This window comes from Diabrotica undecimpunctata, chromosome 3 (assembly GCF_040954645.1).
Source record: "Diabrotica undecimpunctata isolate CICGRU chromosome 3, icDiaUnde3, whole genome shotgun sequence".
NCBI classification, from domain to species: domain Eukaryota; kingdom Metazoa; phylum Arthropoda; class Insecta; order Coleoptera; family Chrysomelidae; genus Diabrotica; species Diabrotica undecimpunctata.
The window spans coordinates 52,656,945-52,684,525 of NC_092805.1; the positions used below are offsets into that span (position 1 = coordinate 52,656,945).

The 27,581-nt window shown below is 31.8% G+C and overlaps 1 protein-coding gene across 2 annotated transcripts in view; it reads right to left on the reverse strand.

Annotated features, from left to right (window-relative positions):
* Nucleotides 1–4,610: 4,610 nt before the first annotated feature.
* The window catches only part of LOC140436803 (sorting nexin lst-4-like), a 121,364-nt gene continuing 98,393 nt past the window's right edge, over nt 4,611–27,581 (reverse strand). For both annotated transcript variants that reach the window (XM_072525907.1, XM_072525906.1), the window contains exons 5-7: nt 25,402–25,699; nt 14,627–15,060; nt 4,611–12,730 (exon numbers count right to left, since the gene is read on the reverse strand). In XM_072525907.1, coding sequence (XP_072382008.1) covers nt 12,345–12,730; nt 14,627–15,060; nt 25,402–25,699 — 1,118 coding nt within the window. In that variant the 3' untranslated portion in view covers nt 4,611–12,344. The remainder of the gene's footprint in view (nt 12,731–14,626; nt 15,061–25,401; nt 25,700–27,581) is intronic.

Here is a 27,581-nt window from a genome sequence, read left to right on the forward strand (position 1 = left end):
CTGTGGGTTTAAATTTTTGTTTAGAAATATTTGTTTCGAAATGTTCCATAAATATGAGATAAAGCAACGATCTTTGCTATTACTAGACCAAAATATTGCTTATATAATTCATTATTTATCTGAAATAAAATAATAGCGAACAGGAAAGAACAAAAGATTATATTTATAAAATACTTGTGAATGTAAAAACTTTTATTTGGGTGAAAAATCACATTTAAATGTTAGAATAAGTTAAGATCAATTTTCTATCAAAAATAAAGAATTTGATAGATCTCAGGTAAGCAAACAAGCATGGGAAAATGAACATAAAATTCAGTGGAATGATACATGCATAGTTAATAGCATAAGATGTTATAGAATTTGGTAACCAATATTAAAACAAGAAATCAATAAAGGGAAAATCCCCCTCATTTAAAATATCATTTCCAAGTCATCCGCTTTAAATATAAATGAATCTAAATTGTAAATATAAATGAGGTAGATATCAAATTATTAGAACTTTTTTGTATTACCAAGTAACAAAACAAAAGAATTTGTTGAATTGGTATTTTAAGAACCATTTCCAAATTGAAAATAGAAACATTAAAATAAATTTATTTTCAACTAAAATGTATTTAATTCCCAATCAAGATAATAAAGCCATCTCCTTTAAAATGTGTAGTACATAATATCTGAATTGTAAATATAAATGAGGTAGATATCAAATTATTAGAATTTTTTTGTATTACCAAGTAACAAAACAAAAGAATTTGTTTATTTGGTATTTTGAGAACTATTACCGAATTGGAAATCGAAACAATAAAATAAACATATTTTCAACTAAAATTGTAGTTAATTCATATTAAAGGTAGTAAATAATTTTAAAATACTATAAGAAAATAGCTTACGAACAAAACAAAAAGATTGGTTATGTTAAACGTTTTGGACATGAAATTTAAGACTGCTATCCCAGATAGCATGCAAACAAGGGGCAAGTTTGATTCTAAATTGTTGCGTCAAACATGACGAGCCAAGTTTGCGACAGTATTACTGCAATAGTGTTAAGTTAAAGATGATGTTTCAAGTTTGTGGCAACATTGCTGCAAATCATGCGCACAAGCGCGCTATCTCTTGAAAGTTACAAAGTGACTAAACTAGTGGACGAAGCAACCATTTTGTGTTCATAGTTTTGTTGTTGCAGTGCTCGCGGCTATTAATTTATTCTTTCGAGTATTAGTTACAATTTTTAATAGAATATTACTATACTAAGGTGAAGCTTACATAACAGATTTACAAACTTACACTGAAACGAAATAAAGAAGCATTAAGTCTCTTTTATAATTTTTGTAGCTTACCTCATATATTTTAAATGTGGTCCATATATCTATTGTTATTCACTGGGTTTAATACATCTAGTTACATAAACTCAAACATTTACATGGGTATAAATAATATTGTAGTTAATTCAATTACCGGACATTATCTTTTTCTTCATATTTCATAACACGATTTACACTAAGTAGTGCTTTTTTACACGAATAAGTCACGTAAAAACTTACATATATTCTTTTCTTCACTACCTACATTCACGATTTTACGGATAATCACCTTGAAAACATTGTGGAAGAAAATTATCAGATTATCAATGTAACAAAAATATGGCAAATTTGCCGTAACAAAACTACAGCTACTATGTCAAAACAAATCTTATGTAAATTTGTTATATCAATATTGTCTATTCTTTATAAAAACAAACTTCAAGCACGTTTGTCGCATTGTAACTAGTAAGTTTGATTTAAACTTGCTGCAAGTCTGTACAGTCGATATGGTAAACTTAAAGTAAACCTTCTTTTTTGATATATCAAACTTGTTGCAAGTCTGAATCAAGTTTATATTGTTATTTAGGATCTAAATCCTATTGTATTGTTTTAGGCTGTACCTACGTATTTTGTTGGAACAAGAAATGTCAGTATAATTTACTATTTTTACTGGGAATAAGCCACAATTTTACTTTAAAACAAGTTTTTTTTTGACGTTTCGATTTCCACTTCGGAAATAGTGCATCGAAGTGGAAATCGAAATGCCAAAATAAACTTATTTTAAAGTAAAACTGTGTCTTATTCCCAGTAAAATAAGTAAATTTTATTAAGATTTATTAAATCTTAATCAAAATTTTCTATGGAATAATGGAAAAAGTATGTGATAAATTAATTTATATTGTAGATGGTTTTCTGTCGACAGTGTTTTTATGACTATGTTTTTAATTGTAGCTCGACTTGGAATAATGATGAAATATGTGGCGACCAGAACTAAAATTTTGTCTACCGTTTTTATACTTATATTTTTACTAAAGTTTTAATTTTTATTCCCATATTGTAAAAAGTAATCTGGGTAATACTAATATCCTTTTATAGTTCAATATTTTCAAGCAATAGGGGCGTTACTTATAAAAATATCTCACTTATAAAAATAATTTTTTATATATACTGGTATGTGAATATTATGTTATGCAATAGTAGCATTGGGTTGATGATATTCAAATATCAACCAAATAATTTTTCTTCACAACAAAACTCCAGTCTCTTTCACAATAACTCCCACTAACACATATTGCCGCTCTCCCTAAAAGAATCATTTTCTATTTTCATGCACAACCAACAGCCAGCTTCTGGTTGTTTCACTGTAAATATTAGTTTTGTGTTGTCAGGTGCATGCAAATGTCAATTTGTATCATCAATAGCACTCACGCTAAAATAGAGACTTAATTTTTTCAAGCCTTATTCGCATTAAGTCCTGTCCAATGACAACTGTTACCAGTTTATCACAACAATTTCCTGACATCCTCACACACATATCATTTTCCCATGTCAGTTTTGGCTTCTACGTCTACTTTCCCCGGGCTGTGACAAGGATTTGTCTGGTTTGCTCTGATCCACCAATGTGTTTATTTTATATTTCATAGCTGTACTTCAAGTTATTATTTTAACGGATGTCACTAAATGTCTCCTCTCAAGACCTTTCACTAAAACACGAGTAACTGATTTTCAACAGCTTTAGAGATGATCCACCTTTGGGTCAGTATGTTGTAACCTGAGAACACCATTTATTTTGGTGTATAAACGATCAACGCAGTTCGCTCATATCGAAGATTGGGCGTGGTTCTTTCAAAAATCATATAGGAGCTGTGTATTATGTTTAAAATTAAAATGTAATGGGCGCCATTCCTTATATTTATTCTCGTAAGGAACGAGTTCAAAAAATTGAAAAGAAAATTTTAAAACAAAACTATCCTTTTATTATTTTTGTAATGAACAAAAAAGTACTAAAAGATTCTACGTTAAAAAGTTACGTCATACAAAAAAAGAAATTAACAATTTGTGTTTACAGTATTCAATTACCACGAGAAGTGTTTATACGAAACTAAAATTAAAATCGTACTGTAAGAAAACAAACATTTTATATCATGAAGAAATATATGAAAATAGAATTATACGTTATCCCAAATTTCGAAATTCATTCACATAAAAATACATTTGTTTATTAGGTAGAATACCTATTATAATTAAAAGATCAATAATAAATCACTTCACTGTTATTTAGTTCATAAATATTCCTCACTGCTCAATAAAAAATTATAAAATAGGCACAACCTGATTTATCCAACAGCTAAAGGGCATGAAGAAGGGATACAATATTTTTCTTTTTACCCTCTAGGTAATTGGCTGAAACCTTGGGTCTATCTAGCAGAAACATACTATACACCATAAAAAAGATATAGGGTTGTGTTTCAGAACACATATAATAAATCCATATCTATACAACCTCGGGCCAATAAACATAGCTTAGTAACTATCAGGGCTCTCGGGTAAGGGTCTAAAAATAAATATTTATTTGAAAATACATAAGAGAAAAGGAATTTTTCAGCTTACCTCATTAAGAGACCACTTAACAAAATAACGTCTTGACTGTTTCAAGGAGATAAAAGATGGAGAAAAAAAATTCGCTCGGGACTAAGACGAATTAACGAACGCTCTCATCTATCGGAGATGTTAGGAATTACAGTAGGGTTCTTGAGGTAATTTAAATGCACTCGGCGGATAGATGTCGTGAACAATATTGTTTTTTTGAATATTTATTTAAAATTATAATAAATTTTTTGAAATTTTTGAAATGTTTACAATGTAAGAAATAATAAATTAATTTTTATACAAGAGGAAAGCTAGAATTGTCTATGGTCAAATTATCACCAATATGTCTGCCCTTGTTATTAATTGTTGTCATCACTTTCGTTTTTTCCTTGATTCATTTGCAGGCTAATATTCTAGACAGTTGAATAGTTGTAAACAGTTATTTTATTTCCCGTATCTTATCGTCAGAATTTAGTTACAATGGAAAATAAGTTTTACCCGATATGGATTAAAATTCATATTGAAACACAATTTTTATTAATCGTAAGAAAATCAGTTTTATAGGACAGCTCACGCTATTTTTTTTAGATAAACCAAATTATAAATATCCACTTGCTCACCAGATTACACGTCTAAATGTCCGAACTGTAATGTAATTGACTTGCATCTACATAATATATAAAGGCATCAATAATCGTTGTATTTAATATAAAATAAACAAAATATTGCAACAAGAGTATATTAAAAAAATATTAAATATAACTAGTGGTACATATACAATAAAATAAGTATACATAATACAAACGATACAGAATCATTCAATACAAACGAATGTATATAAAGATTAGATATGTTTTTATATCATAAAATTGTAAAATAAATAGCGAGGGAAGAAAAAAACTTTAGTGTATATCAAAGGGAAACGGTTTCGAGGCAAAATGGAATAATACGTATAAAAATATAGAATATACTAGTATATGTTAGGCTCAAACAAAACCAGTAAAGAAATTTTGCTTTCTGGCCATACATATACTTCTTATGTTTTGGCTAAGCAATCGAATCATTCTAAAATATAAGTGTATATACATAGTGCAGTAATAGATATTTAAGAAGTGCGCAGTCCGATTCATAAACTTATTTGCCAAAAAAACTGTATACACTGGAATTAAAAAACTCAAAGTTTACAAATTGAAATTGACCAAAAAAAAAAAAAAAAATAAATATCACAATGAGATCTTTAAATCGTATTTTACCCGCTTGTGCAGTAGCTAAAATTACTAGCCCTATGGACACGAATGCCATTCAAGCCAAAGTTTTAAAATATCAATCCAATTTTAGAAAAGCTTCCGATTTCATTACGCATTCAATTATTTTAACATAATGAATCATTTTATCAGTCGTAAAAGATTTTGTTGTTGGGACTATATGTTTAGTACCATTATTCTTGTTTGCTAACTTTCTGTCTCTTATTAGGTGAACCTACTATTCTGACTAATTCAATCTCATGAACTGGGACTAGTTTTGTTAAAACTTGTTCCGAAAAGTCACCCATCCCATCCAGACTTTTTATACTCTCTCGTGGTCGTTAAGTAGAAGCTAAGGACAGCTAAACACCGGGTACCGGATTTAATTAGCACTCTCCCGGCATGCAGAGCATTGCCGGTAGTGATCATCCATTTTCTAGCTTCTCGTTGGAAATGGACCAGCAACAAGCAAAGCATACTTTCAAAGATGAAGGGGAAGTACTAAGACAAGGTTAAAAGCTTGGGTTCGTTCGAAAAAATATTCCCGTGAAACATTTTTGTATACCTAATCATATTCGTCAGACAACCCAGAATAATGTTCAAGAAGTCGTTAAAGTGAAAAAAGTGGTCCCAATTTAATTTAAACATTTTTTTTAAATAAAAAAATCGTAAAAAGAAACTTTGTAAACAATTTAAAACTGAAAAAAAAAGGAAAAATGACGATTTCAAGGTTCAAAAACAATTAAAATCATAAAGTACCTAAATTTAAGTTCAAACCTTCATATATATCAGTTCTTTATGAGAATTTTGCTCTAATTAAATAAGGCGAAAAGCACGTCAGTGGTATATTGATAAATCTACAACTACCGAAAGCACGTCCTGTTATAAGCGCTTCGTTAATAATTAAAAAACATTTTAAAATAAAATAAGCTCAAAATTATCATAGACAACTTATATATAAAGGTTTGAACTAGAATGTAGGCACTTGGCGATCTCTAAAATAACATTTTTTACTTGTGATATTGAGCGTTGAAAATGCTATTTTTTTTTCAGTTTTAAATTTCTATAACTCGAAAACGATCAACTGACAAAAAAATTGCGAGACCTTTTTTGTTCAGAAGAACGATCCAAAATAGGTATACAAAAAAATTGCTAGAGTCGAAAAAGCTGATTTTTACAATTAAAAAAAATCTTTAAAAGATAAGGATCATTTTTAGCATGGGCGACTTCTTAAAAAATTATTCTGGGTTATCACAAGTATGGTTAGTGTCCAGTAGTGTACATTGCTAGAACTGAAAATTGTTGCTAGAAGGGTATCAATGTTAATAACCAACAAGTTAAAAAAGGTACACTTAGCTAGGCAATCAAGGAATTGAACCGCTAAGATAAAAAGATTACAACAATAGACGAAGATAATTCAATCTATACGAAATCGTATTAACAAGAATGTGAAGCGGTACAACGGGGCTGTTCAAGTATTACGTAAGTACTATAGGGACGGGGGGAGTCTTTGGTTGGCTTATTTTTGATGACTTAAGGGCGGGGTCTAGATGGTGATTAGTCAGCAGCACCTTATTACTTTTTTACAGATATTGCCACCCACATATTATATTTATATTTGAATGAGACAAATATATATATATATATATATATATATATATATATATATATATATATATATATATATATATATATATATATATATATATATTATGTGTTAGCTGAATTATAGAGTTCAATTAAAATTAATGGCTATAATATTACTGCAAAATATGTTAGGCCGGGTGAACAAGATCTTACTGATTTCCCAAACATTAAATGGTATTCAGAACATGTGCGTGAAAGCCAATACTTGCTTCAAATTGTAAAATGTAGAATGCTGTCGTCCAAGAAGTGGCCTATTTAGATAACTAGACAAGAGGTTTCTTCCACTATCAGTAAAAATAGAACAGTTGATGACTTGGTTTTGGATGATAGAGGGCAATTTCTCAATCTTCCAGTCAATTTAACTCTACGCTTAAATGCATTAAACTAAATCGTCACATCGAGAATATTCATAAAAAAGTTAACACGCACATTGATATGAAAGTTAGGCCTATACGAGTCGCTGCTCGTCGTGCTAATGAAGTGATGTACATTCTTCAATATTTAAAGCACCACGATGTTGAATCGCTCGATGAGAATGACATCATCATTCAGCCTTCTGCGTCCAAAGTTGAACATAGGCCTCCTCTAATTTCTTCCAGTTCTGACAGTCTTGAGCTTCCTGCAGCCAATTTAGAGCGATTATTTTGAAGTCGTTTGTCCATCGAGTAGGTAGTCACTTCTGCTTCTTCTGTCAGCTCGTGGTCTTCACATTGTAATTTTTGGGTTCACCACCAGTCATTCATTCTGGCCACATCGCCCGCCCAGTTCCACTTCAGCCATGCTATACGCTCTATGACATCTGTGACGCCTGTCCCTAATCTTATTTCTTCGTTTTTAACTCTGTCTCTGAAAGTCAGTCCAAGTAGCGAGCGTTCCATTCATCTTTTGGTGACTCTGGAGTTTGGTCGCTGTAGCCTGGGTTAAGAAAAATGACGTAGACATACCAAAATCGAATGAAAGTTAGCAGACACACAACATTGAGCAGCAAACATCTATCATCAAAACTTAGAATCATAAATTCGGGTGTCATGGACTGATGACTGTCATTATCATCTTAAGATTATAATATTTGTACCTTACTCTATGTTAAATACATGTCAATCAAGTTTGTACGTAAAAGTCCTCTATCCTAAATCAATTATCTTATTTTTTGAATTGTAACTGGTGCTCATGAACAAAAAAAAAGCAGAATACAATGTTTACGTAAGATGTGAGGGGTGTAGTAAGAGCTTTGCTTACTTTTGTTGACAAGGGGGTTGGGAGGGGGGATAAATAATTGTAATAAACCTGCTTACGTAATACTTAAACGGCCCTATAGCTGGAAAATGCGTACATAATATTGTCCCCATATATTAGTTGGTGGGGTTAATTGTCTTCCACTTCCTGTTTTATTATTTTTATTGCTGAAATTTATGATCAGTTGATGTAATAATTTTTTTAATAACATAACTAAGGTATCGATATTATGAATTTGTATTTCGATCCATATTCCTCAGAGAAAAGAATTTTGATGGTAAAAACATTTTCAATATACACACCACATTTCCGTGATGATGTTCAGAAAACTCAATCAACTATGAAGGTCCCTACAGTTTTATAACAACGTGGTACTAAAGAAAGACAACTATTAAAAATAATTACATTATGTCTGCATCGATATGCATATAAAACATTAGTAAACCAACAAACTTCTTCAGTAATAAAAAACGAGATAAAACAGTTTTCGGCAAGTTCCATAGACACTAGTTTCACTGATTTTTTTAATTCAGTGACATATTTTTTTTTATTTTCCCAACAATTTTTTTGTTATAATCTCGTATACCGAAAAACAAATATGTTTCAGACTAGTTAAATATATCGTTATTTAATCATGCTGCAAAAGTTCAAACAATAATCTCAATGGAAGTATACTTCTTAAAGATCCTACAAAAAGAAATTCTGAAAATTTATACAATCTTGGCTGCAACGAAATTTAAAATTTCGTTACTAAATAATTACATAATTAGAGAATATTAAAAAATATCCTTTACACAATCATCTATGCACATTTTGGTAACTTACTAATTACATAGCTGTTTCATTTATACTAATACTTATCAAAAAGAAAAGAACTATGTACATTTTCCTGTTCAAGTCTTTCCTCTCGCTTTATACACAGGAGAATAAGTTCTGTCGCAAGCTTATTTATAGTTATATATAAATATAGACAGTTTTATAAAACAGTATCACAGGGTCAGTAATCGTCTGGACTTGTAATAAGTGAATCATAAATCTGGAACTATATAGTTTTAAAACACTTTTAGCACCACCCAAGTATTGAGACCGATTGTGATTTTCTGAGTAAAAAATTAAACAGATATCTTTATATATGATATATACTTAAACTTTTGTTTTTCTGCCATTTTATGAAAAAATATGACAATAAATTCCGATGCAAACGAATACAGTAAATACATGAATGAATTATCGCTACATATATTTCGTTACTAAATGTATGTTTAATTATCCGTTTTTAAACTTCTCCTGTCTGACTTATGTTTACTTCTAAATTATTGCTTTTAACATTTTTATTATTTTTTTTTTGTATTTACCGAAAGAATTTTTGCTGTTAATACTTATTTTCTTCAGGAACATCGGTTTTTTAGACATATACTTGAAAGTAAAATAAACAGATTCGTGACTAAAGGTCAAGGTATTTGTAAAACGAAAGCCCACAATTAGGAGATCAATATCATATCGTTTAATCATATCGTCAAATGATCATATCGTTTAATTTTGTTAGTGGTTGGTTCCCGATATAATCGAATGAAATACCATTTAGATAACTAACTTGAAACTATATGTATATACATTTGCATTCATTTATTGTATACTTGCTAATTCTACACTAATAAAATTCTTTCTAGAAAGAACGTAACCAATTTTTTTTACATAAAAGTAGTTAAAATCGCTACTGAAGTTGTCCACATTTTATCTTTCAATTATTGATAGAATACCATTTAAAATAATCACCCTGTTTTCTCAATGAAATTAAATGCTGCATCAGGAATTGAACGAAGATATCTGGGCAACTTGAAAGGCAACATTTTAATTCTTTACATTTTAAGAAAATTAGCTAATATTGACACTATAAGAGTTTCATTATTATGGAATTAGTATTATTATTTGTTAAAAACAAATAGTAAATAAATGCACATATATGTACATTATATTATTTGTTTGGGTAAGCGTCATATATGACGCTATATAAGAGTATATGAGTGGCCAGGAGTCATATATGAGCAATATATATATATATATATATATATATATATATATATATATATATATATATATATAAATTTATTTATGCCAGTTTTTGGAAAAAAAAAGACGAAAAAGGGAGCTTCCTTGCTGACAGTCTGTGGGTAAATGAAGGTAGTGCTTCGGAAGTGATGCTCGGCCTTACAGCGACCATTCCACTTCCGGAGCGCTGGATGACGGAGAAGAGTCTGTTTTAGCATGTAGGCGTTCGGTGTAGACTCGGCGACGAGAGGGCGTTTTAAAGGACTCCATCTCTATAAAGACGAAAAAAAAAATTTTAGCAATATGTTTTTTTTTCGATTTTTTTTGCGAATCGTGACCGTTACTGAAGCAATGAAACACGAGCCCTTGCAGCATGTTGCAAATAATTTATTACTCATTTATTGTAACAAGGAATAACTTTGACCACTAATCAATTTACTGTTAATGGTATATTATTGTATTAAAATTACAGAGCTGCCACGCTGTAAACGTATTTACTAAGGCACAAAAAATTAGTCTACGTAAACTTACCTACGCATTATTGATAATATAAAGCAATGAACCCAATTATTATTTCAAAAAAGTCGTTATATTTGGGCTACACATTAGTGAAAATGATTCAGAAAGAATACTCATAGTTTCATCACATCTCAATCCCATAAGTTCTTTCAACAGTAGATATATTCTTTACAAGTGTACACCGGACCTACAGTTTAACATCGATTCCTAACGAATAACGGAGAGGAGCTATACTAGGCCTCTTGCTACTCATTAGGTTGCCATTAGTTTTAAAAAGGCAACCCTTTGGGTCCCACAGGAGATTACACTCAACTATGAGCTCCCTAAACCATATCTTGGATAATTTTAAAAGTGATAATTACTTAGAATTATTACTAATTACTTACTAAAGTAAGTATTTACTTTGCTTAATTCCTGACCAAATAAATGACCACTGTCTACAGATTTATGATTCATTATTTTTTAGACGTTTCTGCAATAAGCTTGAACCAGAAATGTTTTTGGTTACTCTGTATATCCATTTTATAATATACTTATAGTCCGATTAAGTTCGGAAAAAGTCACAATGCGTTTCAGAGTGAAGCATTAATGTTGAGAAAGAAAATCAATTAAGATGAACACTACTAACTTTTGCTTTTACTAAATTTTGCTCTTTCATATTTTTTAACATGTCGAAATCCAAGAAATAAAAGACAATTTTTATTTATTCCAATATTGTTTATGAAATCGAAAAGAGATGAACTGTAAAGAAGAATCACTTTAGCCACTTCAAGAGCAACATGTAGAATTATTTGAAAAAGAAGACGTTGGGCCAATGGACTACAATGACTTTTGGCGCCGTACCATTTTCCTTAACTCAGGCCATAGCAATCAAACTCAGAGTAGCCTAAACAAGAATGGAACGGTTGTAACTTGGACAGCCTCTTACGAAGACAGCGTTAGAAACTAGGCGGGCCATGTGACCAGAATGAATGACGGGCTGTGGACCCAAAAAATTACAGTATGGAGATCACAAGCAGACAGAAGAAACAGAGGTAGACCACAAACGATAAAAATTTGTAGAGGCCTTTATTCAACTTTTATGACAGCTTTATGAATTCTGGGACGTTAAGTGTAAGCATTTTTTTACAAAACTGAAAAATAAAGAACTAATGTTTTAGTGTAACTAACAACCGCATTGAATTATTTCAGTACATAGGTATCAAAATAAATATAGCACGGGATAATTTTTTATGTATTTAAAATTAAAAAAATTACCAAAATACAAAAAGTGAATGAAAACAACTTATAAGATGAATGACGCAAAATTAGAAAGCCTGATAAAAAAAGTTGAGTTGGTTGTATAAATTGAGTGTGAACTTTTTCTATTAAAATATAAACAGAAGATTAAAAATAAAGTCTCATTTGATATTTTTAAGATAGAAAGCTCCGGCATCAACACACTAAACCAACTTGAACTAAAAATATACAAAATCTATATAAAAATTCGTTCCCTCAATATGTAAACAGCATAAGTTTATATTTATTCAGGTGAGTACAATGGCGTTCAACGTGTTAAAAGGTTATTAATATCAAAATTTTATCATTCTAACGCTCTTCACGAGAAAAAAGTTTCATAGTAAAACAATAAAATAAATAAGTAGGTATATTAGTTTGACTAGCATTGATATTTTTTATCAAAATTATTGCTTATCTCTTCTGGCATTGCCACTTCATATATTTTTATAAAAATATAAAGAACTGAATTGAGCTCGGCAAGAACTTATTCAAACTTATCCAACGTTTCTTCTAATTTGAGCACGATGTTTTTGTAAAAATTAAGTTGCTCCTGTAGGAAAGTCTTCATTGTTAATCTTAAGTCAGTGTCTCTTTCGTTTTGGAAGTGATTTAATTCAGCAAATACGGTGTAAGTCAAAACATCAGCTCTTCTTCGGATATCAGCAATAGCCGTTTGAGGATTTTGCGCGTTCCGTTCGCAATCTTTCTTTTTCTGCTCAGAGAGCTTTTGTAGGTTTAAAATATCTGGTAGATCGCTGGTAATGCCTTTGTAGATGTACAGTTTATCAAATAGAGGCTGCCAGTCGATTTTTGGTTGTTCCCCATATAGTTTGGCTATCGTCATGTATGTAGTACCTATATTCTTTACATCTAAAATAAAAACATAGTTATGAATACAGAATGATAAAATTACACAACAAAAATTACAGTTTATAAGAAAAATGAAACATTAAGGAACATTTTATGGGCAACATTTTTTTATGATCGATTCGAATAGACGCTGATTGACAGCTTCGGGCCATATATTTGTGAGAACAATATTTAATTTGAGTAACTATATCGTGTATGAATAAATTAAATAAGAGAAGGCAAGTCTTGATACAAAAAAATAGAGCCAAACAAAGATATGTAATATAAAATTCAAATTATGATTCGGGTATGTTAACTATACTTTAATCAATTGACTTTGACTTCAAGCTCTTTCATAAATAATAACATACAAGGAAAAAGTTATTATGGGGCTAGAATTTAATCACCACCTATATACCTCAAGATTAAACATGTTAAACTTGTCCTAAAATGAATATATTAATTCAGGCCATGGAGTTGGGGTATATCCATTGTAAAAAATGACGCGCACCCTATCCTCCATGCTATGGCATGCTGGACGAGCCATTCGTTTCAAAAATTTTTGAGGATTAATTTTCTCAGGTATTGAATTTTCAACCAAATAATGCTGTTTTTGTTTTCGATAACGCCAGCTATCACTCAAAATTAGTGGAAAAGTTATCGACGGTCCCATGAAAAAAAGGAGATATAATGGACTGGCTCCGACACAAAACAATACCGTATGATCAGACTATGCTTAAAACGGAATTATTACGAATTGCAAAGGCAACATAAATCGCACTATAAAAATATGTTATTGACGAAATGGGAAAAACAAAAGGAATAACGGTATCACCTTATCGGCCACCTTATCATTGTCAACTAAATCGAATAGAATTAATATGGGCTCAACTAAGTGGCCAGACAAAATACAACTTTTAAATTAAAGGATGTCAAACAACCTTTATTAAATTCCATAAAAACGCAACGAAAGATAACGCTATAAACCACGTAAAAAATATAAAAAAATATTGTGGACTGTTGATAACATTGAAGAACATTGTCAATCTACAATTAATCCAATCGGGCCGGACAACGAACTTGAGACAGAAGAAGAGGAAGAGATGGAAATCCATAATTTATAAGTAAATCAGTAAGTTTTTAAATTATTCATATTACTAATTCACATCTAATTCACATTAGATATCAATACGTTGTATCCGCTTTAACATTAATTTTATTTAACATATAAATCTGTCCCTTTTTGATTCTCCAACACTGACCAATCAACCATGTTGATTGCCAACGTTCGGAACGGACAAGGCACATGAAGAAGAACACTGACCTATGATTTTCATACCAGTTAGGTATATAATCCATGGATTTGTATTGTTATTTCTGTGTTATCAAGGCGGACTCTTTGAAAAATATAATCTAAAACTATATTTCAAGAGGAGAGGATATTATTTTGAGTGGTTTCAGTTTGACAACTTTACCTGCTGTTTAGCAGGACAGAGTAATGAAGATTTGCATTTGTAATGAGTTGCCAGTTTGAAGTAGATGGACTTTAGGTGTAAAAACGTAGGGATTGAGATTTCGAATTTTTAACTGACGACGAAAATCTTTATTTATTTTTAAAATTCTTACTTTTATCGTATTCCGAGATAAATTAAGAAAGAACGCAACAAATTTTTTATCAAAAACGCTCGAACAGAGAAAAGAAGTTAAGTATGATAGAAGATGGAAAATAAAGCAAGTAAACAAAAATAAAACATCGATAATAAAAGTGTATAGTTTTTCAAGAGCTGAGAGAATAACCAAAGACAACAAAATGAAAATCGGAAACCAATGGGTCACACATTTGGAAGAAATTGTTTCTTTTTTGTATAAAAACATAAATAATAAAGGTTTGTTTAAAATTGTCTAATATTTACTTACCTACGGAAGCTTTAGAATACATCCCTTGTTGGTTATACTCAAAAGAAGAACCTAAAGCGAAAAAACATTCACCGATCCTCATGAACTCCCTCTTATACATATTTATACACTTTTTCTGTTGGTCTTGCGCAGTGTTCATCAAATTCTTTACACACTGGTCTAATTTAATGATATAATTAAGATTTTCTTCTATTTTAGGCTCCGATAAAGACGGTAAAATGTCTTTTTCTGGCGCTTCGATGGACATACAAAAATTCGCACCTACCATTTGGTCTTTTTCGGCGTTCCTTTTACCGAGTTTCCATTGTTTTTCATCTGTGCATGTAAGGAAGTGGACCCAGACGTCACACGTACTGAGCACCGGATGTCTACACATATAATTTATGAACTCTTGGAGTTGTGCACGTCTATGTTCTATGAACTGTTCTTCATACCTAAAAGAATGCTATGTTTGAATAACAAAGTGAAATATGTAACGAAAAGAATCAAATAAACTTAAGCATTCATGGAAAACACATAGTAAAAAGAAAAAAGATAAAGGAAAACCTTTCAAAATCTAGTAAATATTTATTTACTATCTTTAATGGAAATTACCACAAAATCAGTTCAAAAGACCTTGACATTGTTCTGAAGCTATTTTCTTGTGACATTTTAAAGTAATTACTATTTTAATGGGAATAAACCACAATTGAAGGTTAAAGAAGTTTATTGACGTTTCAATTTCCACTTCGGAAATCGTTCTCTAGAAGAATTTTTCACCAATTAATTTATTAATGATTGTATTTTGAGAACAATTTCCGAAGTGGAAATTGAAATGCCAATAAACTTACTTTAACCTTCAATTGTGGCTTATTCCCATTAAAATAGTAATTACTTTATCTTGACGTTTCGATTTCCAATTCTGAAAAATAATATTAAAATGCCACAATAAATTTAGCAGAAGCAACGGGAAAACAATTTTAAATTACGGCTTGTAACTAATTCCAGGCCAAAAACCTAAGAGGCTTATCATCATACCAATAAGGTATAGTCCTACCAGAGATCTAAGAGAGTCATTAATATTTATTATCGATAAGTGTCTACCGCAAGGCAGCGGGGGATCGCCTCTGGACAGGATCGTACTTTTATTTTCGATTTGCATTACTTATTCGATTGTTATGTTAGGTGTGTTTAAAAGCCAGTCTTTATCACTGTTTACCAAAGTTATAATAGTTCTGCAACTTTTGCATGATGGTTTTTAACGTGGGGACCATCTGTTATATTCATGCATGTTATAAATTTTTCTTCTAATGATCTCCACATCACTCCGGTCTAGTTTCCTAAACATACCAGCGTCTTTTCTTTTTCTTCTACTTACTATCGGTTGTTTTGTTATTGACCACACTGTCTTCATTGGTCTTCGTGTTAAGGCTGCCGCTTCCTAAACTGCATTAAATTTGGAAAGTCCTCGTTCAAGGAGGGTAGTGTAAATCTCAAATACCACTTTTTTTTGTGTTAACTGACAAAACACTGCGCTTTACGGGATTGTTAACACTGACGTCTATTCTTTCGGCATTATTATTATCAATAACTTTACGAGAAGTATTAGGCTCTTCTCAAGGACGAAACAATTTTAAATAATATTGTTTTATACACAAATTGTCTTCCTTTATGAACAAAGTTAAACAAATAACTAACGAAACTGTCATAATATTATCTGAGTCTACCTGTTCCCCAAGTCAGAAAATATAATTATGATTTTAAATATATCGTGATTGGTGCTTTAGGTAATATCCAAAATAAAACCATTCCAAAAAATTATTTCAATTGACTTTCACTGATAAGACGTAATGAGGTTATAATGACGGGTTATTTATAATCCTCTTTTTAAAAGCTAGTTTATTATCAGGATCGAACAAATATACCTGAATTGTTACCGTTTTGGAGGTTCAAAAAATATTTTATTCTTTTCATAAATTCCATTTCGGGCGTTAAATTTTATGTATTACAATATATATTTTTTTTATCTGATTGTTCAATACAAATTTCAGAACCTGTAAATAATTTAATGCGGTGAAGAAAGCGGCAGTCTTAACACAAAGACCAATGAAGACAGTGTGGTCAATAACAAAACAACCGATAGTAAGTAGAAGAAAAAGAAAAGACGCTGGTATGCTTAGGAAACTAGACCAGAGTGATGTGGACATCATTAGAAGAAACATTTATCACATGTGTGAATAGTAGATGATCCCCACGTTAAAAACCATCATGCATATGTTGCAGAAAGTTGACACATGAATCAAGTGCTGCAGTGAGACAGTAAGGCAATGTCTTCTAAAAAACGGCTTTAAAATAAAAACGATATATAAACGCCAAGTGATTATGGAATCTGCTAGTGTCCAAATATGAAGGACGGAATTTTTAATTAAAATTCATAAATACAGAGAAAGTGGAAGAGAAATTAATTATCTGGATGGGACGAGGTTGGACACCCATGACGTTCCAAAATGTGGTTGGCAGATTTTTCTGGTCGCTGTACAACAAAAGCTTCATCAAATAAAGGAAAACGTATTACAATAATCCATGCAGGAAAAAAATCGTTTTATACCTAATGTTTTAGCCTTGTCATGCAAAAACATTCACGGCTCCCGTGTCGACTATCATGATGATACCACGTCAGAATTATTTAAGAACTGGTTTACAATGAAGTTATTGCAAATATAGCACCAAACAGTGTAATTGTGATGGACAATGCCAGCTACCACAGTCGTAGGCCGAATAAAGTTCCATGTTCTAAGGACACCAAACTTAGAATCCAGGAATATATACTGGAAAATGATATATATTATTAAGATAATCATTCTAAAACACAATTACTTGAAACTTTCCATCAGAAAACAATATTATTGCGACAGTTTGGCGGAAGAAATGGATCATGCAGTATTAAGACTTCCTCCTTACTATTGCATGTTTAATCCTATTGAAAACATATGGCATGAGCTAAAAGCATCGGTAAGGAGAAGTAATGTTTGGCTTACCTTAAATTCATCTGTGGTTCATCTAATTAAATTAGAAATGAAGAAAATAACCAATGACAGCTGGAAAAATACAGATAGGTAGCTCAAAGAAATAATTATTATAGATCTAGATAATGACAGTGATAGTGAAACTGACTTGTCCATGTAATTTTTTTAAATGTAAGTGTAAGTTTTTGAATTGTATTTATAAACGGTAAACTTTCTATTTATACGAAATTTATGTAAATATTTTTAAATTCAGTTGATAACGGTATAAAACCAGCTTTTAGACACACCTCAATTTTGAGAATAATTTTCTAAAACATTTTTGCTTGTGTTCTTTTTGTACTCTAGTTAGAAATAATAAAAGTTTTGTAAATATGTGAATGTTGTGTATGTAAATATTTTTGCAATTATTATAACTTTAGTAGACAATGATAAAGACCGGCTTTTAAACACACCTAACAATCGAATAAGTAATGCAGCCTAAAATAAAAGTGCGATCCTGTCCAGAGGCGATCCCCCGCTGCCTTGCAGTACACTTATCGATAATAAATATTAATGACTCTCTTAGATCTCTGGTAGGACTATACAGTAAGAGAATTTATTAGACACACAAGCGGAAACAATTTTCATAAACATAAAAAACTTATTTAATCATGGTTCATCAGAAAATTAAAATAAAGATCCAATTTCGAATAGACTAAATCAGTTTTTAATTTAGTTATAAATAAAAGGATATCGGAGAGATGTAGAGAATCTTCGATCTTTACATTTATTTGGTATTAAAATAGAGAGTTGTAAAGATTTCTTTCTTTGCCATCATAACTGTAAAAGGTTCGAGTACAATAGACTGGGTTTTCTACTTCTGTTATTGACAGAAAAAGGCGTGACCGGAATCTTCTCATTTCAAACATATTTATAAAATACGGTATGAGCCAAAATATTACACAGTACTGGTTTTCGCATGCGCATGTCTGTGCGTCGGCATGTTTTTGGATCGCTATGATGTATTGTCAATTGTTAGTTGTGTAACGAATGTTCTGTGCCGTGATTTCAAGTAACTATGGGTTGGTCGACGAAGAAAAGAGTGCCCATAGTGGAGTATTATTTTCGTTCGTAAGGAAACGGTTATCAAGGCCGGTCGAGTTTGAAGTTAGTAGCGAAACTATCGTAAACACTCTAATAAGCAGGCACCAGGTAATATATGAATTTAGAAATTAATAATTTCCCGGAGTTGGCTGTATACCATATAGTTAGAAAACTCGAACATCGAAGTTAAACACTTCAGTTGTAAGTGGTTTATTTAATTAAAATTAAATTTAAAAATCCAAATGGATTAGAAGTTCACAACGTTTTCGGAATACAAACTACTTAGGCACACATATAGACTATTTACGCAAGTACCACAAAAGGCAGTAATCTAAACCACATCTTTGCATATAACAGTCAAAATCTTACCTTACGTTTTTATTAATTTGGTGGGATTACTTCCTTTTGGGTTCACTGAAGATGGACTGACTAGTCCGAAAACCTTCTGAACTTACTGCCTAAATTACGTCAAACGGTGGTCTCGTTTTTCAGTACTCTGAAGCAACCCATGTTCCAGAATGTGTTGCAAAATCGATATGATCGTTGTGAACACTGTCTACGTCGCACATATTTTTTTATGCGAATCATCTCAAATACGCATCTTTTGTTGTAGTTTTATTCTTTTTCCAAAATCTGTACATTTTCAAAATGAATCAAAATGGATATTTTCCAGAGAATGCTTGGCTAGGGCTATGCTTGGCTAGGGCTCGGCTCGGCTATGCTGTTGTGATTGATTTGTTAGATTTGCTTAAATGCATCGTGGCAGATGTTTAAAATACGACCCTGAACCACTCGTATTTTAAAGTACCTACTTCAGTCACAGTGAGACAGGCCTATATTTCGAAAAAGCAAAAACCATCACTCTTCCCGCTCAGACCGCTTCCGCGCATACTAAGGGTATAAAATCAGCTACACATGGTAAGACCGGTCGTCACTCGAGACAGGAGTAGGCAGATTGAGATCTCAGAGCCGTTTGACGGTTCTCGTATTTCTGCCGAACAAGTACGTCACGAGTGAGGGGAGTAGGCTGATTAAGGAAGGCTGGAACTCCAACAGAACCATATTCCTCTTGATAATGGCTCAATAAAATATGAAATTTTGAGACTCATCATACAGGGAAAGATTCAATAAAGAAGATCTGTTGGCCGAAGGCAGAACTCATGGTTGAAGAATCTACGTGATTGGTATCAATGCAGATCGATTGATTTGTTTAGAGCAGCAAGCTCAAAAATAAAAATAGCCATTATGATTGCCAACATCCGTAGGGAGACGGCACTCTAAGAAGAAGATATCTTTCGCTGTTCCTCATGATGTGACCGAGGTATTCAATTTTGGCTGTTTTTATTGTGGTTAATAACTCTTTTCCTCTTTGCATTCTTAATAAAACGTCCTGGTTAGTAACGTGGTCGGTATAGGATATCTTAAGGATTCTACGATAAAGCCACATTTCGAAAGCCCCAATTTTCTTAGAGGTAGCGTCTGTGAGAGTCGATGACTCCACTCGGTACAACAGTATAGGAAAGATATAATATCGTAGTAACCTGATTTATATGGGTACTGCTAAATCGTGGCATTTGAATAGCTTAGCCATTTTTTGAAATGCAGATCTTGATTTCTCTATCCTAGATTTTATTTCTAGGGAATATCTAGGGAATGGTCCCAATTTTCATTAACGTTCGTACCAAGGTAGGTGTATGTTTTTACCCTTTCTATTGGTTGACCATTCACACTGATTCTTTCAATTTGCTGTACCTTCTTAAAGACCATCATACATTTTGTTTTCTAATGTTCAGTGAAAGTCCATATCTCTGACTCACTTCTGTGATTCTATTCATTAACTCCTGGAGGGCATCATAACTGTCAGCGAATACCACCGTGTCATCCGCGTATCTGATGTTATTGATACATTCTCCATTAATTCGAATTCCGGCTTCAACATCTTCTACTGCTTCTTATTTATCTAAACTTATCCCAACAATAGAATATATGTGGATATTATAACCTCCAAGAGGATGTAAGCTATATCATTTGCTCAAGGCATTCCTCAAAAATATCAACATTCATATCTTCGTGGTAATCAACGGTATGTACTGACTGACACGTTAATGAATATTTATTCAAAAAATTAATTTATAATGTTTGTATTCACGTGATTTCGACGATAATCTTGTAAAGAGAATTCTGAAGTCAATATAATATGTAAATATAAGGTTGAATGCTCGAATAAATGAACTTTGATAAAATAAAAGGCATATATCGAGCACAGTTTAATTTAATCTTGCCCAAGTACTTTCGATCCCTAGATCATCTTCAGGGGCATCTGAAATAAGCCAAGAAACGTTTTTTCATAACTAAAGAAATTGATTAACTTCGATAAAAACTCGAAGTTTATGATTGATAAAGAGTTTTTATGTGATTAACGTTTATAGACTTACTTCGTCAATTGCGGCCTATCTGACAAGAACAAAATGTCATAAACATATAATTGTACATTACACTACACTACAAAAGGACAAACAAACACTTTAAAATTATTAAAGAAAAGCTACATTGCGTGCCGAAGCCGGAGACAGAATGGCTCCCGATCTAACGGAAATGTTGGGGTGACATGTGACAAATGACAGCTTGGATGAGGAGTCACAATCATAGATATGTGATCTGCACCTTTTAAAAATTCTATGAAACTAAGTATTGACCAAAAGTCCAACTGACACTACTATAGGAGGTCACTGATGAAATATAAAATTATATAGAATATTTTTTAAGTAGATTGAATAATCCAGATCTCACACTCAAAACTGTCTATAATAATTAGGGTGTTAGTTTGAGAGCAACTGAAGTCGACGTAAAGTAAGAATGCAAGAAAAAGACTAAACAATATATTAGACAGTGGGTAGTTGACTACAATAAAATGGTCTACCAAACACTATCTGTAATGTAGAAAGGAAGAAATCTGACTATGTAATTAAAATACTAAAATTAAAAATCAAAATTGAAAGCAAAGTATATAAATGGTGTGTAATCCAAGTAGTTCAATTGAACCCATAGTCAATGGTAGAACTATAAAATTAATATGGATGTGCTCAGTGCAGGAAGTCTAAACAGTCGAGCTGGGTCCCCTACGAGGTGAAGCTGTAATAAAGTTTTTAAAAATAGGTTTAAATTTAGTACAATTTAAATTAATTTGAGTATTAAGACAGTGAGAGTTTCCATTTGTTTCCCTTGTAATCTCCAAATCTTCCAATAAATCCAACTCCATATAGTTTTTCTTTCTACTAATGTCATGTAAGATAGATGAACCAGTGTTGATGTTAAAATTGTGTTTACTGGATAATAAGTGTTGACCAAAACTTGAAGAGTTTGGTCTTTTCAAATGTTCTGAAACTCTAGTTGATAACTTTCTAATGGTTCTACCTACACAAGAGGCATCACAATCATCACATTTTAATTTGTAAATACCACTTTAGTCAAGTGTGTTAATCCTATCTTTGGTGTTGATTAAGAAGGAACCTAAGGTGTTGTGTGACTTGAAGGAAATTTTAATGTTATCAATTGTAGAAGTAAAAAGTTTAGATATTTTATTGGAAATGCTGCTAATGTAAGTGAAGGAGAAATATCTGGTGTTATTTGAAGCAGTAGGTTGAAGAAAACATTGTGATGAATATGCAAGCTTTTCTGCAATTTTTAGTTTAGCTCTATTTAGAAGCTTATAGATAGTGTTAGGATCATAACCATTATTGAAAGCAATTTGTTTAAGAGTATTAAGTTCTGAATTAAAATTATCATTAGAAAGTGGAAATTTGAGTAACCTATGAATGTAACTGTTGAAAGCAGCCATTTTATGTTGGGTTGGATGATTAGATGTATCATGTATAACATGATCTGTTTGGGTAGGTTTTCTGTAAATATTGTACTCTAAAGAATCTTTATTACGGGATATAGTCATATCCAAGAAGTTCAACTTTTTATCAGATTCTGGTTCCAGAGTAAAAGAGATGTTGGGATGGAGGTTATTAAGATCATCCAGAATCTGTAAAGCATCATCTTGGGTTCCCTGTATGAGAGCTATACAATCATCAACATACCTTGACCAAAAAACTATTTTGCTGTTGTTGTTAACAAACTTCTGTTCTAAGCTGTCTAAGAAAATATCAGCTAGAAAAGGTGATAATGGAGATCCCATTGCTAAACCTGTTGGTTGTTTATATATTTTTTGATTGAATTGAAAGAAGTCCTGATCCAGACAGAATTTAAGTATAGTTAAGATAGCATCTTTGTCTTTTGCCGATATGTTGCAATTGTCTAGAAGATTGTGTACTAAAGGTAATGTTTCATCTCTTGGTACAGAAGTAAACAAATTGGAAACATCAAAAGAAACTAAATAAAAACCCTCTTCTATCCTAATGTTATTTAAACGTTCTATTAGATCTAAAGAATTTTTAATGGAGAAGTTAGGTTTAAAATTAGTGATAGACTGAATTGTGTTGTAAATAAACTCTGATAAAATAGAAACTGGAGTGTTACAAAAACTTACTACAGGCCTTATGGGACAATTGTGTTTATGGATTTTAGGAAGTCCATATAACCTAGGTGTTATAGGATTAGATATAGTTAACTTTCTGTTGTTATATTTAGTAATAGTGTCATTAAACAATTTAACCATTGCTTTTGTTAATTTTGTTTTATTAATAAAGGTGTTAAGTGGATTTTTTTCCAAAACTACAAAACTGTTATCTGAAAGAAAAGATTCTACTTTCTCTATGTATTGAGTTTGTTCTAAGATTACAACACAATTACCCTTATCAGCCTTGCTGAGTACAAGAGAATCTCTATCAATTTTTTGTTTAATTGATTTTAGCAAATCCTTTTGTTTTTTAAAAATATGGTGATTTCTATGAAAATTGCGTTTGTACTTACATTGTTGTTGTTGAAGTAAGCTAATGCAAGAGTTTCTCAAATATTGTTTAGTATAGGTAGAACCATTAGAAAGTTATCCACTAGAGTTTCAGCACATTTGAAAAGACCAAACTCTTCAAGTTTTGGTCAACACTTATTATCCAGTAAACACAATTTTAACATCAACACTGGTTCATCTATCTTACATGACATTAGTAGAAAGAAAAACTATATGGAGTTGGATTTATTGGAAGATTTGGAAATTACAAGGGAAACAAATGGAAACTCTCACTGTCTTAATACTCAAATTAATTTAAATTGTACTAAATTTAAACCTATTTTTAAAAACTTTATTACAGCTTCACCTCGTAGGGGACCCAGCTCGACTGTTTAGACTTCCTGCACTGAGCACATCCATATTAATTTTATAGTTCTACCATTGACTGTGGGTTCAACTGAACTACTTGGATTACACACCATTTATATACTTTGCTTTCAATTTTGATTTTTAATTTTAGTATTTTAATTACATAGTCAGATTTCTTCCTTTCTACATTACAGGTAGTGTTTGGTAGACCATTTTATTGTAGTCAACTACCCACTGTCTAATATATTGTTTAGTCTTTTTCTTGCATTCTTACTTTACGTCGACTTCAGTTGCTCTCAAACTAACACCCTAATTATTATAGACAATTTTGAGTGTGAGATCTGGATTATTCAATCTACTTAAAAAATATTCTATATAATATTATATTTCATCAGTGACCTCCTATAGTAGTGTCAGTTGGACTTTTGGTCAATACTTAGTTTCATAGAATTTTTAAAAGGTGCAGATCACATATCTATGATTGTGACTGCTCATCCAAGCTGTCATTTGTCACATGTCACCCCAACATTTCCGTTAGATCGGGAGCCATTCTGTCTCCGGCTTCGGCACGCAATGTAGCTTTTCTTTAATAATTTTAAAGTGTTTGTTTGTCCTTTTGTAGTGTAGTGTAATATACAATTATATGTTTATGACATTTTGTTCTTGTCAGATAGGCCGCAATTGACGAAGTAAGTCTATAAACGTTAATCACATAAAAACTCTTTATCAACCATAAACTTCGAGTTTTTATCGAAGTTAATCAATTTCTTTAGTTATAAAAAAACGTTTCTTGGCTTATTTCAGATGCCCCTGAAGATGATCTAGGGATCGAAAGTACTTGGGCAAGATTAAATTAAACTGTGCTCGATATATGCCTTTTATTTGATCAAAGTTAATATAATATGTATTGTTTGTTCAACGATAGAACGAAAAATGGAAGAACGCTGTGTTTTAAAAGGAAAGCCGTTAGGAATGAAAAACCTCACATATAACATCGGCATCTTAAAATGATGGATGAAACCTTCTAACATCTCTATGATTATATTCCATTTACATGCTGTATTGAGTAAACCGTTTTATGAACTTAATTCTCTGTTGTTATCGTACAAGTCCCTTCTTTATGAGAAACTATTAGAGACTACCAAGGTCAAGATCAGAAGCATCTTTGTTATTAGGCTGATAAACCATCAACTTTCAAGAAAAGGAGAGTGCTGGTCACAAACTTAACGTCATTCATCGACGCAATAGCGGAACGGAAGAAAGAGTAAACAGCTAATATAAAATTAATAAAATGACCTAAAATGAATATTAGAAAGAAAATAAGAAATAAATTTTTATTTTACATCGTAATGATATAATCACTAATTTATTAATAATGATGATTAATTTAAATATTAATGTAGATTATTACAGAAGTTACTTACCGGCCAGATACTTGTTTGTCAGGTAAAGGCGGTATTGCTATCACATTAAATTTGGCAGTTAACCTATCATGCAACCAATCAAAATGTTTATATCTCCTAGATACTTCTACATTGGAAAATGACGGTGTCAGTTGGTATGCTATAAAGGACTTGAGTCCTCCCATTTTGGTCGCTTTCTTGGGAGATGCTATTTGAACAGTGTAGGGATTTGACATTATTTCCCATCTTCCTAGAATATCGTCGCTATCTCGGAATATTGTAAATTTTTTATTTCCTACTGATAAGTTTGCAGAATTGCCTAAAAATATAAACAAATTACAAGACCGATTTTTAAATATTATACTAGCGGAGCTATACTAGCCCAAATTAGTGAAAAGACGTGACTAACTTCCGATAACGTATAGGAAAAAAGTCTACAGGCGGTATTATTCTATAAAAAGGATTTTAAAGGTATCGCGAAATTGCATTAATTCCGATAAATACTAACAGCTTTAAGGCGGAAGTAACTAATTTGCAAAGAATGATTTACCACTGCGGGCTAAAGCTTATTTATAGGAAAATAACAAAATTAGCATAAATAAATGTAGTATAACCCAGGTAATTATTTGGACTACTGTTTGAAATAACAAAAAAAAATTAAAACAAAGTTAGATCAGTTAAAATCTGCAATTTTACAAGAAGCACGAAGGGAACTATAAAGGGAGATTCGTTATCAACAACCTTGTTTGATTTTGTTTTAGAACGGATCATGAGAAACGGTGCTCAATTTTGCCTGAATACAACGGCAAACAAATATTTTCTTTTCGTTTACTTTTACGACAATCGACTTACCGGTTTCTTTAATCACAAATAGTGTTCCTTTGAGTGATACAAGGTCTCAAACAACTACTTCAACATAAGTAAGCATATGACTAGTTTAAAATGGTTACACCACTTGAACTCAGTTATTTTACTTCAAGGTGAAGAGTCATGTACTGGGCTTTGTTCCTTCGTGCGCACTCCAAAGTGGCGTCACAAGTCTTACGAATTTTGTCACAACAGCATGTGCAGGTCTACATCACACTTCAAGTACGCTTCCGTCCCTCTTCTTTCGCCGTATATACAGATAACCTTCTTTGTATTTGACGAGATAATATTTTATGACACATTGAGTAGTCTATTTCCCCTGCTCGTAATTTTCACCTTTCTTATGAATTGAAAAAAATGAGATCTACTTTCCATTACTCGGGCATTTCTTTATTGTCCAAATATCGCAGAGCAACGTATGAAGAGAAGTAACTAAATATTGACCACCTGATTTAAAAAGTTCAGCTTATAGTTAATCAGTTAATATTCTTAGAGGGTTTTACCATTTCCCAGCCCCGTGATTGTTCTTTGTACCCCTCCAAGCTTGGTTACCCAATCGACAGTTCTGTTACAATTACCGGCCTCTGACCTGCAATAGCTCTTAATTATACGTAGGTTCTCGAAATACTCAACCCATCTGGCAATACCTCATTTTACTCCCCTAGAATTCTTCCCTCTCTATTTGTATATGTTTTTTCGCTTGGTCGAAACCCATTAGTTACCGTGCTGTAGAACTTCATAGCTCTATTATTTTGGTTTAGACTATCAATTTCCTCAAAATGGTGTATAGAAGTTTCTTATTTTTTCACAGGAGCCTATTTTGTACTCCCTTACTTCCTTGTACTTATCACTGCTTTGTGTTATATTAAAAACATTTTTTTCAATGCTTTCCATTTCATTGTATTGTCCGAATAGCAGTTTGAACTCCTTAAAGTTCTCACATCCCATAGATGAAGAATGCACTCTAGATACAAAGATGACTGTAATCAATCTGATTCACTATACTAGTTACGGGCGCTTTCCAGGTTCATGTATGATTATCGTTATAACATATAATTATATAAGCAGTACAAATTCTATGGTTTATCCTAGAAATCACTTTTATCAGTTTCTCCTTCACCTGTATCTTCAGACGGGACATAGACCAAAATAATAAATATGTTCTTAAAGTGGGCCTTAACCCTGATTTTGCACAATAACCTACATGGTCAAAACATAATAAATTCTTTTTCACTGTACTGGAAATAATAAATCCTGGTACTTTTAGTTCTGTTCTAGTCTCTAATGAAAAAATGTGCAAAATGATAACACATTTTTTGGAAGGAATAAAAGAC